We start from the raw sequence: 15,301 nt of genomic DNA on the forward strand, positions 1-15,301 counted from the left end.
TAAAAAAGACAAGTGTAGTGGAAATTACTCTGCCCTATCTGGAGAAGGAGTTTAAATCATCCCTTGATCTTTGACTCCCTGTACAGGCAAAAATGCCATCCCTCCTTTAGGCGAGCACACTGTAGATCTTAATGACTGCACTGAGCACTGCAGCTCCTAACTCATTCGGCTGCTTGCTGCATGGCCCCAGCAAAGACTCGAAGCAAACTGCTGGTGCCTGGCTCCAGGTCCTCAGGAACCGGGACTGACACAACCCTGCAGGCAGCTGAGCCGTCGGACCCCCCTGAACCATCACTGAAAGAAAAAGGCCACAGCACAGACTCTGCAGGGCTGGCGGGAGTCGACACAGAAGATCGGGGAAGAGCTGAGGCTTTGAGTGACGCTTGGGAAAAACAAACAGCTTTTACTCAAATCCCATCAGTCTCGCTGGCATACACTCCCATACCCCGGGAAAAAAAATAAAGCCCATGATCAGCCAACTAAAGCTAGTTCAGAGAAGAAAACATTTTCTCCAGTGCTGCGAAAAGGAGATGGGGAGCATAAGTGGAAAAAATCACATCAGAATACACAAGTCAATAAAGACACCCACCATAACGGCATCGTAAACCAGAGCTTGTAACAAAAGCTTCTGTCCTGCACTGGAAGGGAGCTTCAGCGATCCGTTCACAGCAGAGAGAGGCTCTTTTGTGATAGTGTCCCCATATCTGGCTATGCTGTTTGTCCAGGGCTGGTTGGCTGATTTATTCCATGAAGACTGCAGAAGAGAAGTGGGAGGAGAAAAGATCCAATTATCACAGAGATTCTTATCCTCATAAACCTGAAATGAGAAGCAGCTTGAAAAAGGAAAGTGCAAGTTGGGAAAAATACCATAGTGTTGGAAGACACAAATTAAATGTGGAAAACACTTCTGATGGCATCAAAATAAAAATGCTTGCTGCAAGGGACTGAGAGTCACCGCTTTAGAGCAGGCTCTATTGCTGTTATGTGGTCTGATGCAGAGCAAGGGGATAAAAGTTGCCAGACAATTCACAACTGGTTGCATAAGACACTTTCCACTGATTCTCAAATTCTGAGGTCAACAGGTGTATGATGGCACAAAACATCATTTAAAGGTCCACTGAAATCAACTCCCTGCAAAGCTGCAAACAACCCAGAGCACTGCAAAACTGGGAAGGAACAGGGATGGTGGAAATCTGGAGCAGAATGATTATGGCATTTGCTTTGGCACAAGCGATGCTCTGCAGCATGGAGGATCCTCACCTGTGTGCACTGGCACGTGTAAGAGCTGCAGACAATGCTAAGCTGCTCGCCCTGCGGTGCAGACAGATTTCCTGCTCTAAGCTAGGGCTTGGGTAAACACTCTGCCATTCCCCATCAACAAAGAGGCACAAAACTGGGGGCCTTATTTTTTTAAATTTTTTTTTTTTTTTTGCAACAGACCACCAAGCAATTCTTAGCTCAGCTTTAAATCCCCTGGGCAACCAGTGTTACCTTGTTTGTAGATCTAATTAAATTATATGGGCTGAACGCAATTTGTTCTGGGTTCTCTCAGCTTCCCCTCGCAATAAACTGTTGAATGCACACCTCTGTGTATGGGAAATGTGTGCCTTTAAGAGCTGAAGTTATTTAACAGCTCAGACTATTAGTTCACAGGCAGAAAAGTATTTTCTTTCCAGGTTCTGATTTTATTGGGCTGTCCTGCATATACCTGAGCTCAGCCTTGCCACTGACTCACACACATATATACACACACACACGCGCGTGCTCAGATTTAAGGAAGACATGAGCCAGTTATATCTGCGCTGGCTCCACAGATGTTACACGTTGCCTGGATAGAAGTGAGAGGCCGTCGCAAGGCTGAAGTGATGAGAAAATCCTGACCTGACACTTACGCATGTGTGCGTGTGCATACAGAACAGTGGTGGTGTGAGTGTGACGGCTGTGTGGGGTGAAGATATACAGCACATCTATTCAAACCCACTAATTGCAGATTGCTCGCTGTCAGGCAGGAGAAACCCAGGTTTTAGCTCTGCATATGTGGCTGCCACTTACACAGGCCAGATCTATTCCAACTACAGTCAACGTAGCGCGAGTACGGCTGAGATGGCAAGGAGATTTCTGACATCAGCCTGACCTTGTGTGAGTCATTTGACCTCCTTGTGCCTCGGTCCATCTGGCTGGAAATTAGGTAGAAATACATGACCAGATGTTGTATGTGAGCCAGGCATTCCTAAGTCAGCTATTTAGAAAGAAGTAAATGCTACCTCGTGCTGTCGGGGCTGGCAGAAGGCACATTAAAGCACTCATGTAGGCGCTGAAGGGCTGCCCGAGCCTTTCCTGAGCGCTTTTTGTCCCCTCCTGACTCAAGTACCAACAGGGCTCCACACCTTGCAGGAGGCAGAGCAGCATTTCTTCATGGTGCCAACCCCAAGTCCTAGGAGCTTTGCTGCTGCCTCAGGATCAAACCTTAAGAAAACAAGTAGTAAAGGGCCTCGTTTATATGGCAGCACCCGCAGAACAGTGATGTCCAAACCCAGCACTGTGGATATCAAGCATTCGCTAATTTAGAAGTGAATGCTGGAGGCAGTGTCTTTGCCATTCCTCTTTCTGCAATACTCAACAATATATTCTGAGCCAAGAGCATTCCCTAATTGCTCCCTTTCTAAGTGGACAATCATTAAACTACACATTAATAGCAAGAAATCAACCAAGCGATCACACAGAGCTCACAATAAGGAATATCACTAGATGCGAGTACTCAAGTAACGCGTTCAATTTGCTTCTGTTGTCATCTGAAAGGCTTTCTGCAGCTACATTGCTGACTGATGGCTTCTGTGCCTTTTCCAAGGAACATACGTTACTGAGCAAATACTGCCTGGAAATTTCAACGTTGAACCTACACAAATATGCACACATGCACACAAATGTGTGTCCTATTATAGATGCTTACACGCATATTTGCCATCAGAAAGATCTGAGCATCATATGCATACACACACACAGAGAGCAAACTTGAAAACCTTCTTGCAGGCATCTTGTGAATACCAAAAAACGTGGAAAGAAACAGGCAGCTCTACTGCAATCCCCAATGGACCATCTGTTAGCGGAAATGTCAATCTGCCATGTTTACATAGGTTTTGATGACTCTGGGAACAGCCTGTTCAGCTCTGGCTGAAATTGGCTGCAATGAAGAACAAACTTGTTTTGTACCAGTTTGCAACTTTCAACAAACAGAAAAACCCATCAACCACACAACATGGCCTATATCCCACATGTTGTTCAAGCACATTATGTCTGAGAAGAAAAAAAAAAAAAAAAAAAAAAAATCCCTCTTGAGACTCAGTCTCTAAGGTTGGGCAGCAGCAATTAACTCTAGGTCTGTTTTCATCACAGGCCTGAAGGTCTTGTGTGCCTGAAAGCTTCTCTGCATTTTAAGCGGTATCTTTTGGTGTAATAAACGATACTATTTCTTTCTACTCGAGGAGGGCTAGTGAACGGCTGAAGGAAGGAAATGTTCTCTTGGTTTTTACAATAGAATAACGAAGGCGAAGAGTGTCAGTCTAATACTAATTTAAAGAGGGAAAAAACCCTTTGTCAGTTCACTGCAAACACAAGAATGAAAACTAATAAAAACATATTCCAATAAAAGGTGTTTCCATTACAGCTAAATCCTTATCAAAGCAAACAAGCCTTTTCATTTTAGCCTTTTCACAGAAACTCTGACTGGTAAAAACGTGCCTAGCTCATGTTACCTTTTCAGTGACAAGTAATGATTTCATGCAAATATGCGAGCTTAGAATGAACATGTAGGAAACGTTGATCTTGAAATGCTCCCTGTTTTATGAGGATGGTTATTTAAACCAGCTTGAAATCTTGCGTGAAACAAGGCTGGGGACATTTCAGATGGGCCCAGCTTTTAAGGGTGTCATAGCAGAGGGAAAGGATTCATTGTTGAGTGGCACCACAGCAGCTGGTGGGAGCGGGAAAGCTCCATGTCATGCAAACATACAGCTGCACCTCTAAACAAGATACAATACAACACAGACCTCTCCCCTCACAAGGTAAAGGAGAATTTCTGCTAGCTGTCAACAGGAGCACAGCTCTCATCTAAGACTTTTCAGAAAACACCGAGACACTTTTTCCACACAGAAAAATTTCAATACAAAAATGACAAACAACCCAGACAGATTCAAGTTCCCTGATGCATTTCAGCTTTTACTCTCTGAGCCACGGGGATGTTTTGCGGGAAACGCAGTCCCTGCAGGGAGGAGGCCCATGGGGAAGGAGCAGGGCAGCAAGCAAGGGAGGTTCCGGCTCACAAGAAGCACAACAGCAAACATTTCCAAGCCAAAACACTTGGGTTTGGCTTCATTCAATGAAAAGCTTAAGTCTTCCATGGAAAGCAGATGCTTTTTAACATTCTCCCCCACCCCCTAAATCGCTTGGCCCAAAAGCAGCAGTGACAGAGATGTCTGGAGCTGAGCCATTTTATCATCCTCAGTCCATCTGTCGGGGGAAACAGAGCTGCATCACCACAGCCTGTGTGCTGCGGTGTCATTTATAATGTGGGCTACTGGGGGCATCAGTCTGGGGGTCACTTGGAAGGGGAAGACAGTAAGTGAGGAAAATCACTTGCCAGTGTATTTACAAATACTTGTGTGTGACCACTGGGAAGCACACAGAAAGGAGGGAAAAGGCACCACTAAATGGCCGAGCGTCCCCCTGCCTAACAGCGCTGCTGGCTGCGCAAAGGGGCCCTGTGCCGGCAACTCGGCTGCAGCAGCACCTTGCTGTCCTGCAAGCTGGGGCAGGGTGGCCAGGTGGCTCTGTGGGCTGTCAGAGACCGTCCCCCCTTCCACCTTCCTGCACCCCCAGCATTCCCTGTAACAGCTCAAGAGGAATCACGGCCCTACGTTCAAAGGAACTGGTGAGCTTGAAAACAAATGGGGGACTTCTCAAACACCTGCCCATGATTCTTTGCAGGAGTCAGTTAAATCTCAGCGTCCTTGAAGTCTTCCTGCCCTTGGTCTCACCATTCTCCAGTCCCTACAAAGTGACATTTACTGACTTATGACTGCTAATGGCATGGAGACGGTCCCTTCTTTGTATTTGTACACCTCCTAACAGAACCTCCAATCTCCTTCGAGCTTGGGCTGCCACAAGAATTAAAACCAATAAAGAGTGATCCATGAAATGTTAGGTAACGAGCCAGCATGTGAAAAGCCTGCGAGCCCCGGAGCAGCTGCCACTGCCCCTGCCAACGGCAAGTGCCACCCACCCAACACAAAGCAAGTTTCTTGAGGACAGAGAGGCAAGCAGGCAACTGGAGGCCACACAGGCCTGGAGCTGCCAGTTCCCTGGCATCACAACTACACAAACCTGCCCAACAGCAGCATCAGACTAAAAGTCTGTCCCTGCCAACACCCTGAGCACTGCAGTGATATGATATGCTGTTAGATAAAAGGAATCCTCAAGGCATTTCTCAGCCCCTTTCTTTATAGACCAAGACTGCAAGTGATAGTACCTGACCTAGAGTACCTTGGGGAGCTTCCCCCTGCCAGACTGGACCAGGAATTTTCTCTTTCCCGTGGCTCTACCACATTCCTTGCCATGGGTTTTCACAGCCTCAACCGCACACAGCATGAGAAAATAAACCAGAAGGCAACAAAGGCAGCTGGTCACTCTAGGGTACAGAGCTCCTGGCCACACTCAGGCAGGGTCCGGGGGGTTTTGGCAGCCTAGCTGACATGGCTGCTGGAAGAAGCTCTTTGCGGTGTACAAGACAACCCAGGGAACCTACAATCCACTCTTGGGCCTTTGTTTGTAGCATTTTGTCTAGAAGCAGGGAGATGCACGTACCTCTAGCTGCACCCTGCTCTGATTTACAACTGTTGTGGGGACCAGGCATGTGTGTGCCAGTCTGGCCGCACCCATGAGACCTCCCCAACTCCCTGCCCACCCAGCCAGGTGAAATCACATTGCCATCCGGACATGGGGCCTCTTGGCAACCGCAGTATGAAGATGTTTTTGGCCTGAGTCTTTTCACCCTTGCATATACACGTCAGAGTATGGGGAGAATGCAGCTGTGCTCAGGGCTGGCTCAAGGTGGCACTTCCAGCAGGAACTGGGCAGTGAAGGGAGTGGGGCCTCCTGCATGGGAACACATCTCCCTCCAGTGCCCACTCCCAGCAACAACAGCCTGTTGCTCCTGGCCACCACTCGAGTTCTCCTTCACCTTCCAGGTCATCCTCACCAGTCAGCACGGGTGACAGCACTGCTCTCCGGGTGGCTTCGTGCAGCTGCTCCTCAGCGATCCTTGTTTCCCTATCCACATCCATCAAAAAAACAAATTCTTTAGTCTGCTGGCAAAACTACTTGGTGAATTTAACCTTTGGTGACCCTTATCCATCCAATTATGAGGACAGAGACACTACAGCCAGAATCGCCCCCTCTCCAGAGCTCAGATCTCTGAACGTAACTGCACTGCCTGGGCACTGCCAGCCTCTGCGACAGATGCTGGTGGCCCCAAAATCTCAGGCTCAGCTCCAAGCAGCCAGGCCTTGGCACTGTCCTCTCCAGCCCCTGCTCTGCACACAGGAAAACCTTAGTGTAAAGCTTTGCAGACAGGATCGCTGCTTTGGAAGAGAGATCTGGATATGCTGCCCCCAGAAGAGGCCTCCCAAGGGAGGGAGCTTCCCCCTACTCCGACCTGTTCTCAGGGTAAGTCACCATCACTGAAAACATTTGTTCCTTATTTAACAGAAAGAGCTGTAGGAAATTCCTCACACTCTTCGGCTTGGGTCCAGCCAGGCAACCACATTCCACCAAAATCCATAGATGCGGCTTGGCCACAAGCTGCCTCTCCTTCCGCTGAGCACTGATCTGCCACCACGCTTGGGGAAGGCCAATAGCACAGCTTCAGCTCACAGGACTATTAAAACCAGGAGAAGACGCTGCGTTTCCACCCCTGCACTGCCACTAGCAGCAAGGATGGATCTAGTGGTTAGCCTGGTACCTGAAGTCACCTTCCCTCCAGTGACACACCAGCGCATCGTTGATGCAAACGTGAAATCCCATGCGCTCACAATGCATTTGTTTTACTGAACCTCCTAATTACTTTACATGCTCTCCCTGGGCTACAAAGAGAGACATAAACAGATTAACTAAATTAGGCCAATTAAAGGTTCCCTAATGGAATGAAATGTTTCAGGCAAGCTTTAGAGAGGAAATGGGCAGAGAGGTATGAAAGACAATGCATTGTCAGGCAAACCGAGCAGGGCAGGAAAAGACTACTTCAAAAAATGTTTGAAATAAAACACAATTTCACCTCTTGTATATCTTCAAAGGTATTCCAGCGAACACACTATTTATGGACAAAGCTCCTTTTACTCTAAGCAAAAGAATATCCTGGAAGGCAGAGCATCTGTTCTAGACATCACACTTCCTCACACCATCTATATGCCACAGCAACGGGAAGAGCACAGCTTCCTGAAGCAGTTTGGTAGCTGCTTCCTGGGGATGAGGGGTCACTGTGCCAGGGGATGGAAAGGGCTGGTAGATGGCACAGGGATCCCAAACTTCCATTTGACAGCCAAGACTGAGCCAGTCAGTGTTACAGAGAAGGGAATGCAGGGATGCTCAGTACCAGCCTGCAGCCAAGATTACCAGCACTCTGCAGAGCCAGGACAGGATCAGACCGTGGCTTCCCAGCCGTGCAACTGTCATGTCCCTCTCAGATGAGGGAGACAAGTGACTCAGATTCGTAAATCCCCAACGGAGTGGGCAATGGTGAGACAAGTCTCAAAGTCCAGACATTTATTAACTTCCCACTATGTACTAACTGGATACACGATAATTGGCTAAGGATATAACAAGTTGTGGCAATACAGTGTGCCTTGCATTACTTAATGGTAGTGAAGGAAAATGGGAATAAGGAAAGGAGGGAGATGGAGAGAATAGAGAAATAGAGATCACTGGTCTGGGTTCCAGCGTTGATCCCACCAGCAAGGGTTCAAGGAGGCATCTGTCTTCTTTGCTCCAATTCACTCTCTGTGTGGCCCCCTCCCTTGCCCCCCTTCGATTTATACACACTTTCTTTGGGTCCATCCCCTAGGTCAACTCAAATACCTACATATCTCATGTATGGGGAGCAGTAAGTGTTTCATGAGATGATGCAATTAGCATCATCCTACTAGTCTACGTTAACATATTCAGGGCTGTTAACTTTAATATGCATTTGTGGATAATGAAGCAAAGGTCATTCACTGGACAGATGGCCGCTGAAGTCTGACCAGGTGCACCAGAGCAGAACCGTCCTGTCTCCACAGGGCCCGCCCCCCTCCAGCTGCACCCTGTGTTACTGGGGCAGCCTTATCAGCTTCGACCTCCACACTATCCACTCCATGACTATAGTTACATTTCTTGCGAGTGTTTGAGACGTTCCTTAGCTCAGAGGGTCTCCACTTCCCCTGCTATCCTTGCTCTTTCTCAGGCTGTTTTTCTCAGCCTTTGTTTCTCACAGGTCTGTTTCTTTCAGGACCTGTTTTTACAAGTCGTTGCTCACAGACACAGCAAACAAAGGCTCTTGCCTAGGGTGGGAGACCAGTCACCACGTGCATGGGTCCTTACCTTCTTCTTCCCATGGACAACGTCCTCAGGGAGGCTCGTGTGGATGAGGCTGTGCACTTCTGTCAGTTCCATGATGTCCCCCAGAGGCATGGGTGCATCCTCAGGGAGTGGGGACATGAGGGACTCCAGCTCATGCGAGTCCAAGGTGGCACTGGGAGCTGCCACCCCTTGCCTGCTCCGGTGGTAGTAAGTGTGGTTGCCAGCTGCCTGCGAATCCAGGCCTGGCAGGGCCTCCCTGAGGGAAAACAAGCTCGAGTTGACATCTCTCATGATCCTCATTTTCCTCTGTCCCAAACAGCCACAGACTGACAAAGCGATCCCCTTCGGGCCACTCAGCCTGTCCCTGTGGAAATGACCAGGCCCAAGTCCCTTCCCTGATGTTCCCAAGGAAGGAGATCCTCTATCCACATCCTACTGTAACACCTTTCACTGCAGATGCATCTCCACCACCTTCACTACTCCTAAAGCTCATACAAAGCATGGTGCTGGATACAAAGCCCTCCCCTCACCAGTGGATCACAAGGGCAGCAGACAACACGAGTTCCAGCACCAGAGCAAGTGCCTGTGGGGAGCTGTGTCGCTCCTGTCATCTCTGCTTTACACAGAACAGTTGCAACATGACAGAGGTGGCCACATTAGGACGAGACTTCAGAAATTGCTTGTTCCTAGTCCTGAGATCTGCTGCCAATAACTAAGCTGGTTTCCAGTCATGGTCTTTCCAAACGCTTGTGGCTGGATTCAGCCCCTGGGATACCAAGGGCCTTTGGGCTGAGGCTAGTCCTCCTTAAACCAGCCCGTCACTCACTGGGAAGTCTTTCATCATCTTCCCAACTGGAAGTGACAAACATCCTTAGAGCTGTCCAACCACAGAAGCAAAATACTGCCCACAGTAACAAATACAGGTAATAATATGACAAATAGTGTTTTTTCCCTTTTCTCATTTTTTTCTTTCTCTGAAAAAAGAACTATTAGTCTAACAATGCAAATTAAAGAGAAACTACTGACAAAAGTGGTAAGATTACACTAAGTATGTTCCTTAGCCCACTAGCACACCCAAGACTCGGTCTTTGTATTAACTGGCATCATATACCATGCCCTAAACAGCCCAGCTGCACATATGGGAGCAGCTCAGAGTGTATTTTGCCTCCTTCCACATCAGCCGCCTCCACCTCCTGCGAGGGCAAGGGGACACCTACCTCTGCTTGCTGTTGCGGAAGCTGGCACACATGCAGAAGAGAATGCAGAGCAGCCCCAGGCAGACTCCCACAATGATTCCCGTGACAGAGTGGATATCCAGAACATCTAGTAGGGGAAGGACAGGTATATCATTTCAGATGCTAGCAGGAAGAAGGTACAAAGTGCTTTATGTTCAGAGAAGCACGAGCTTCACTAAAACCAATAGGTGATGCCTCTATACACATAAAGGAAGAAGATTACTTGGCAGTGACAATTTAGAGCAGCTTAAAGCAAACTGACATCTATGTACACAGTCCTAACAGAAAGGCAGCAAGTTGCAGGTGGTGTGTGCCCTTCCACGGGAGCTGGGATGGGGAAGAGGGATGAAATTCAGCTCTGGGATGGGTTCTGGGGCTGCCTGAGGCCTGTGGAGCTGCACAGCTGAGGACTCTGCCATGATCCTCTGCATGCTGTCATATCTCACTCCCTGTGTGGTGTCATCAGGCAATTGCTTGGCAAACAGAAATGCTGCTGCTGACAAATCACGGTCTTCAGCAACGCAACTCACTTCCTGCACCGAGACAAAGGGGAAATTCATACCAGACAACTTCTCCCGGAGGGTGTGCACGTCCTTAACGTTTGAATAGGGACCAGATCCCACCACTGTCTTTGCTCCCATCTTGAAGAAGTACCTGGTATCACTTTCCAGGCCATGCACTTCAGTGCTGAAGATATTTCCTGAACAAAAGCAAGTCAAAAGGTTTAAAATGTGCAGTTTCGAAAGTATTCAGAGGCTGCAGAAAAGCAGCAGTGGAATTCTGCTGGACCATCAGAAGTGACCGATTTTTTGTCTAAAAAGCTCTAAGAAGTAATTCATACACCTCTTCAGGATTAATGAACTTGCTGCTTAAAGAGCTGATGATACAGCGTGTGGTGTTGCTGGTATACGTTCTCAGAGGAATTATTGTCTGCCAGCCTGTGTCTGCAGGATGTTTGCTGGATGACAATGGGTACTGCAGCCCTAGACATGTATTACTGCATCTCTCTCAGTAGTCGTGTCCCTGGACTCTCCTACACAACCAGGACCAGGGCCCAGCATATGCTCCAAGAAAGCTGGCAGCATGAGCTCTCGAATGTTTATTTGTATGTGCTCAAAGGAAGGCAAAAATCAGAGCAGCAGGACTGACCAACCAGGGCTCCGTAGGCAGGGAAGAAGGCAGGAGGAGAACCCAGTGGGGTGTTACAGTACCTCGAGGAGGCTCACCTTCTCGCGTCAGCAAGGTCCACATGTCATCTGGCTGCGTGTTGTTGGCGTTGTACAGGATGAGGTACTCCACAATGATGCCATTGGGCTCAACAGGGGGGCACCAGTGCACCTGGACAGCATAAGGGTTGAGCGGGTGCAGCCGCAGGTCAGATGGAGGAGTAGAGGGACCTGGCAGAGACAAGTAAAGACCCAGCGTGAAGAGCAGAAAAGAGGAGGAGAGCATTCAACCTGCAGGGCATAACAACTGCTCTGTGCCTTCTCTGAATCCTTCTCAGTGCTGCCACAATCATGTTTGCAAGCATAAAATGCTGAGTGACCTGGGAGGCTGGACATCTCCTCCAACCAAGCTGTGGAGCTTGCAGAGAGGAGGCTGCTGAGCCCAGTACAGGGCAGGACTTGCACATCGTGGCCAGCCAGCCAAGGGAAGTGTGACAGTGCTGATGAAGCCATGCAACTCGGTTTGAGACAGTGCAATGTTGGTCATATTTGAATGAACTTTCCTAGCACACCCCTGCTCCTTGTTGCTTTCTTCTCCATCTTCCCCAAAGCCCTGCTTGAGCTGCAACTAGTCCCAACTAGGGGCAGGACACACAGCACCTCCAAAGCCCATCACTGCTGCGCTGTGAAGCTGAATAGCAGAGCTCTTCCTGATGAGCAGCGTTTCTCTGAACCCAGAGGTAATCCCCCAGTAACAACAACTGTTGCCCTAATTCTCTTTACATGCTCGTCTCTGTTTACAAAGCAGCACTCCTTCAATGGGCTTGGGAAAGCCACCAGGATGTTTAGCAGCTCTCAGCCTTTTATGCACTCAGGGACACCAGAGCTTGCAGGCGATCTGAGATCACATCTCTCAGGGGCACATTAGGAGGGATTTGACAGAGTTTCAGGGAAAGCCAGGAGAAATCAGCATTCAATTCCCATAAATACTTACGGTCAGGAAGGGTGAACCGTTCCACCACACTGCCAAAGGGCCCATCGATGCCAACACCATTGGACTGCACAGCAAACTCATACTTGGTGTAGGGCTTCAACCCACTAATGAGAATGTCTTCATCCGAGCTGCCAAAAGAGGACACATTCCCAAGGCTGTGAACGCCACATAATTCTCCCACCCACTGCCACTTTTGTACCTTACCAGGAGCACTGTAAGAGATTATCCTAACTCCTACAGTATTTGATTTTTCACCTAAAGCTTCACCTCCTGCAGTCACGTGAATGCAAGAGCACTCAGCTCTCAGATACAAAGTAGGTTCTCAGCCTCTAGGATCATTTCTGATGTACTTGCAGAGGAAAGCTTGAAAACACAACCTGGTTATAGGCTGAAAACCTCCACAAATACAGATTTAAAATGCATCCCCAAATTATTATAATCGCTTAAACTCTAGCAATTTTTAAACCAAACTTGTGAGGACCATCTCACAAATCATGAATGCTTTGAGATGGGCCATAACTGCACCTGGCTGTGTTAATAACAGGGAAACAAGCATGTAAGGTCCAACCAGAGCAGAAAAGATGTAAAGACCAGCCAGTAAATGATCCCTTGGTATTCAAGTCATAGACAAGTGCCAGTGCCACATTTCAGCAGTTCTCAGTGTATCTGTGACCAAGGCAGACTTTTCCAGCATGTGAAACACCCAGGATTTTGCTCAGTACTGGAGCTTCCCTGCAAGTTCCTCCTGCCCTGTGTTTACTCCTGACATGAGCAATACTTGGCAGATGAACCCTTAGCATCCCTCTTTACCTTGTGTAGTATGTAACAAGAGAGGCGTTTTTCAGGCCCCAGGGGCTGAAGCGCACAGTGTAGTTGACAATTTTGACAGTTGTGAAGTCAGGTTTCTTCCACCTGAGCCATATGGAAGTTGAGCTGTTAGATTCTGCATAGACTTGGACTGGAGGCAGAGGAGGACCCTTCTGCACAGGGGGATCTATGGTGCAAGACAAAAAGACGTGGAGATGTACATTACAGTAAGGCAAGGGACAACAATTATGGACAAAGAAAACATGGAATAAAATAGGCCTAGGTTGTGAAGGCTGCACTGATATGCTGGCCTCCAGTGTAAACCTAGATGCCTGGCTTAGCCCCTCTGTGCATGCAGCAGGCCACGCTTTTCCTCACGTGCAGAAAAGATCACAGTGAGGATCCATGCACCAAGGTGGTGGTGTGGAGCACGGGAGACCAGTTTCAGAGCTACCCCGCCGCCAGGCCCATGCCAGGGTAAGGCGCAGCCCAGACTCTTCACCACCCCACACCAGAATGGCAGAGCTGAGAACAGAGCCCAGGGCTTCACAGCTTTTACTTTCTTTATAACACTGCAAAAAGCCTGGCATGCTGCTAATTCACATTGTTGAATCTTTGTAAGAGATAAAACCCAGGTTATTTGGCATTTCCAAGACTGTCACGGGGCCAGAGAGGACAGGGTGAAGGCCACCCACACCCAGTGTAAGAACAACCCTAATAAGAAGAGGGATATTTTGCTCCTTTCTCTCCTTCCCAATGCAATTTGCAATGACTGCCAAAGGGAGTTTCCTTATACTGAGACTTTCCCAATTTTTGTGTTGTCCTTCTTCAAGTTCACCGTCTGTAATTTTACCTCTATCCTTCCTTTGAAGCCACATGCCAAGCAGAAGAGACAGACAACAAATGAAGGGCATTCCTCACCTACTGCTGTTGCAGGGGCCTTTTCTGTTTTGCCCTTCCAAACCGCTGCATAACCATCTTCGTGTTTATTGAATGCCACCAGCTTCACCTCATAGAGTTTCCCAGGAGCTGGAAAAATCAATCGGGGTTTGTCTGGGGTTATTTTTGTTACCAACCCTCCCCAGTTAGACATGTTTTCTTTGATCTCGCCATCTGAGAAAGTAGCTTGAACAGAGTTGTATTTCCCAAAAATAGAGCAGGGAGTCCCCCATCCACTTACAGGCTTTCCACACTCAAATACTGTCTCACAACTGCTGCACATATGATCACAACTACTCTCTAGTTCTCCCCTCACTTTTTACAGAAATTAGCGGCAGCAAACGGACTCGTCCCAGCCACCGTTAACCAGTGTCATGTCCTGCAGCACATCATCTCAGGATCTTCTGATTTTTCTCCCTTGCAAACGACTGAAGACACCTATGCATGGTGACTCCTCTTCCTCCCCCACGGAAGTAGATGCACTGCACTGTTTATTCCTGAGCGAGGGCACCCTCTCCTCTTCACAATGCTCTTCCCATTTCCAAAGTCCTTTCTGATTTATTCACTGCTGTGCAGATAATCCTTCCAGCAAGTCCTCACGGGCCCTGTTAAGTCACTGGCAGCTTTTGTTCTATGGTGACTATTTTGCCTCCACAGCAGAGTTTCTTGACTTGCAATTTGAAAAGCAACAGCGCATACAAAACCCACACCAGAAATCCGAGGGTCCTCGTCACACATTCTTCCCATCAGACAGCCATGCACTCTATGGGGAACCTCATGCTTGGACCTGACTGAGCTGCAGGACAGGGCGCTCTGTCTCCAAGTGGTGCTACATTCATCCAAAATTCACTTCCCTCTTTCCTCCAGCCTCTCATCAGCTGAAATACTCCTCGGCTGTGCTAAGTAACATCTAAGGCTTTTTTAATGGAGATGTTTAATCAAGGAAACAACTTGGGAGATACGAAGTTCTCAAATAACACTCACCAGCTTCTCTCTTAAGCAGTCAGCCCATTCAGAAGCTCAGCAAGAGCAGTCCAGACTGTCTTTGGTTGCCTTGGCTGCAGCACATTGATGAATTTTGTTAATTTGGGACGTGCTTGTTCATTCCCTGCCCTGATAGATCACTGCTCTCTTTGCCAGACAACGTAAGCAGAATAAAACCTTTCTTATTGATGCCAATTTTATTATTACTGCACTGATTACACTCCCAGAGGCTAATGGTACCAATTACCAAAGGCTTTCTCTGCTCCACAACACATGTTCGCGCTCAGAATATAAAAACAGTTCAGCCACATTTTTCTCCCCAAAAGAATCCCAAAAGCAAACAGTTCTGTCTGCCTCCAAGGCAGCCTGATCTGCATTTCCACACTCTCCGGCCACAGGAAAACATTTCAAAACCACACAAGGGGGATGAGACCAAAGGGCACTCAACTGCCAAACGGCCGGGACCAGGGGCTTGGAACAAAGAAGCCCCCAGTCCATCTCTTGCCAGCACACACACTCCATCTCCTGCCTGAGCATTTGGCTGGGCTTCACTGGGACACGAGCTCATC

The 15,301-nt window shown here is 48.2% G+C and overlaps 1 protein-coding gene across 2 annotated transcripts in view; it reads right to left on the reverse strand.

The window, feature by feature from the left end:
- IGDCC4 (immunoglobulin superfamily DCC subclass member 4) overlaps positions 1 to 15,301 on the reverse strand; it is a 102,256-nt gene that overhangs the window by 6,268 nt on the left and 80,687 nt on the right. For both annotated transcript variants that reach the window (XM_074917427.1, XM_074917426.1), the window contains exons 12-19: positions 13,731 to 13,838; positions 12,813 to 12,996; positions 12,003 to 12,130; positions 11,069 to 11,239; positions 10,405 to 10,542; positions 9,825 to 9,930; positions 8,629 to 8,863; positions 590 to 754 (exon numbers count right to left, since the gene is read on the reverse strand). In XM_074917427.1, coding sequence (XP_074773528.1) covers positions 590 to 754; positions 8,629 to 8,863; positions 9,825 to 9,930; positions 10,405 to 10,542; positions 11,069 to 11,239; positions 12,003 to 12,130; positions 12,813 to 12,996; positions 13,731 to 13,838 — 1,235 coding nt within the window. The remainder of the gene's footprint in view (positions 1 to 589; positions 755 to 8,628; positions 8,864 to 9,824; positions 9,931 to 10,404; positions 10,543 to 11,068; positions 11,240 to 12,002; positions 12,131 to 12,812; positions 12,997 to 13,730; positions 13,839 to 15,301) is intronic.

The sequence above is a fragment of the Athene noctua genome, chromosome 13, assembly GCF_965140245.1.
Source record: "Athene noctua chromosome 13, bAthNoc1.hap1.1, whole genome shotgun sequence".
Taxonomy (NCBI): Eukaryota; Metazoa; Chordata; class Aves; order Strigiformes; family Strigidae; genus Athene; species Athene noctua.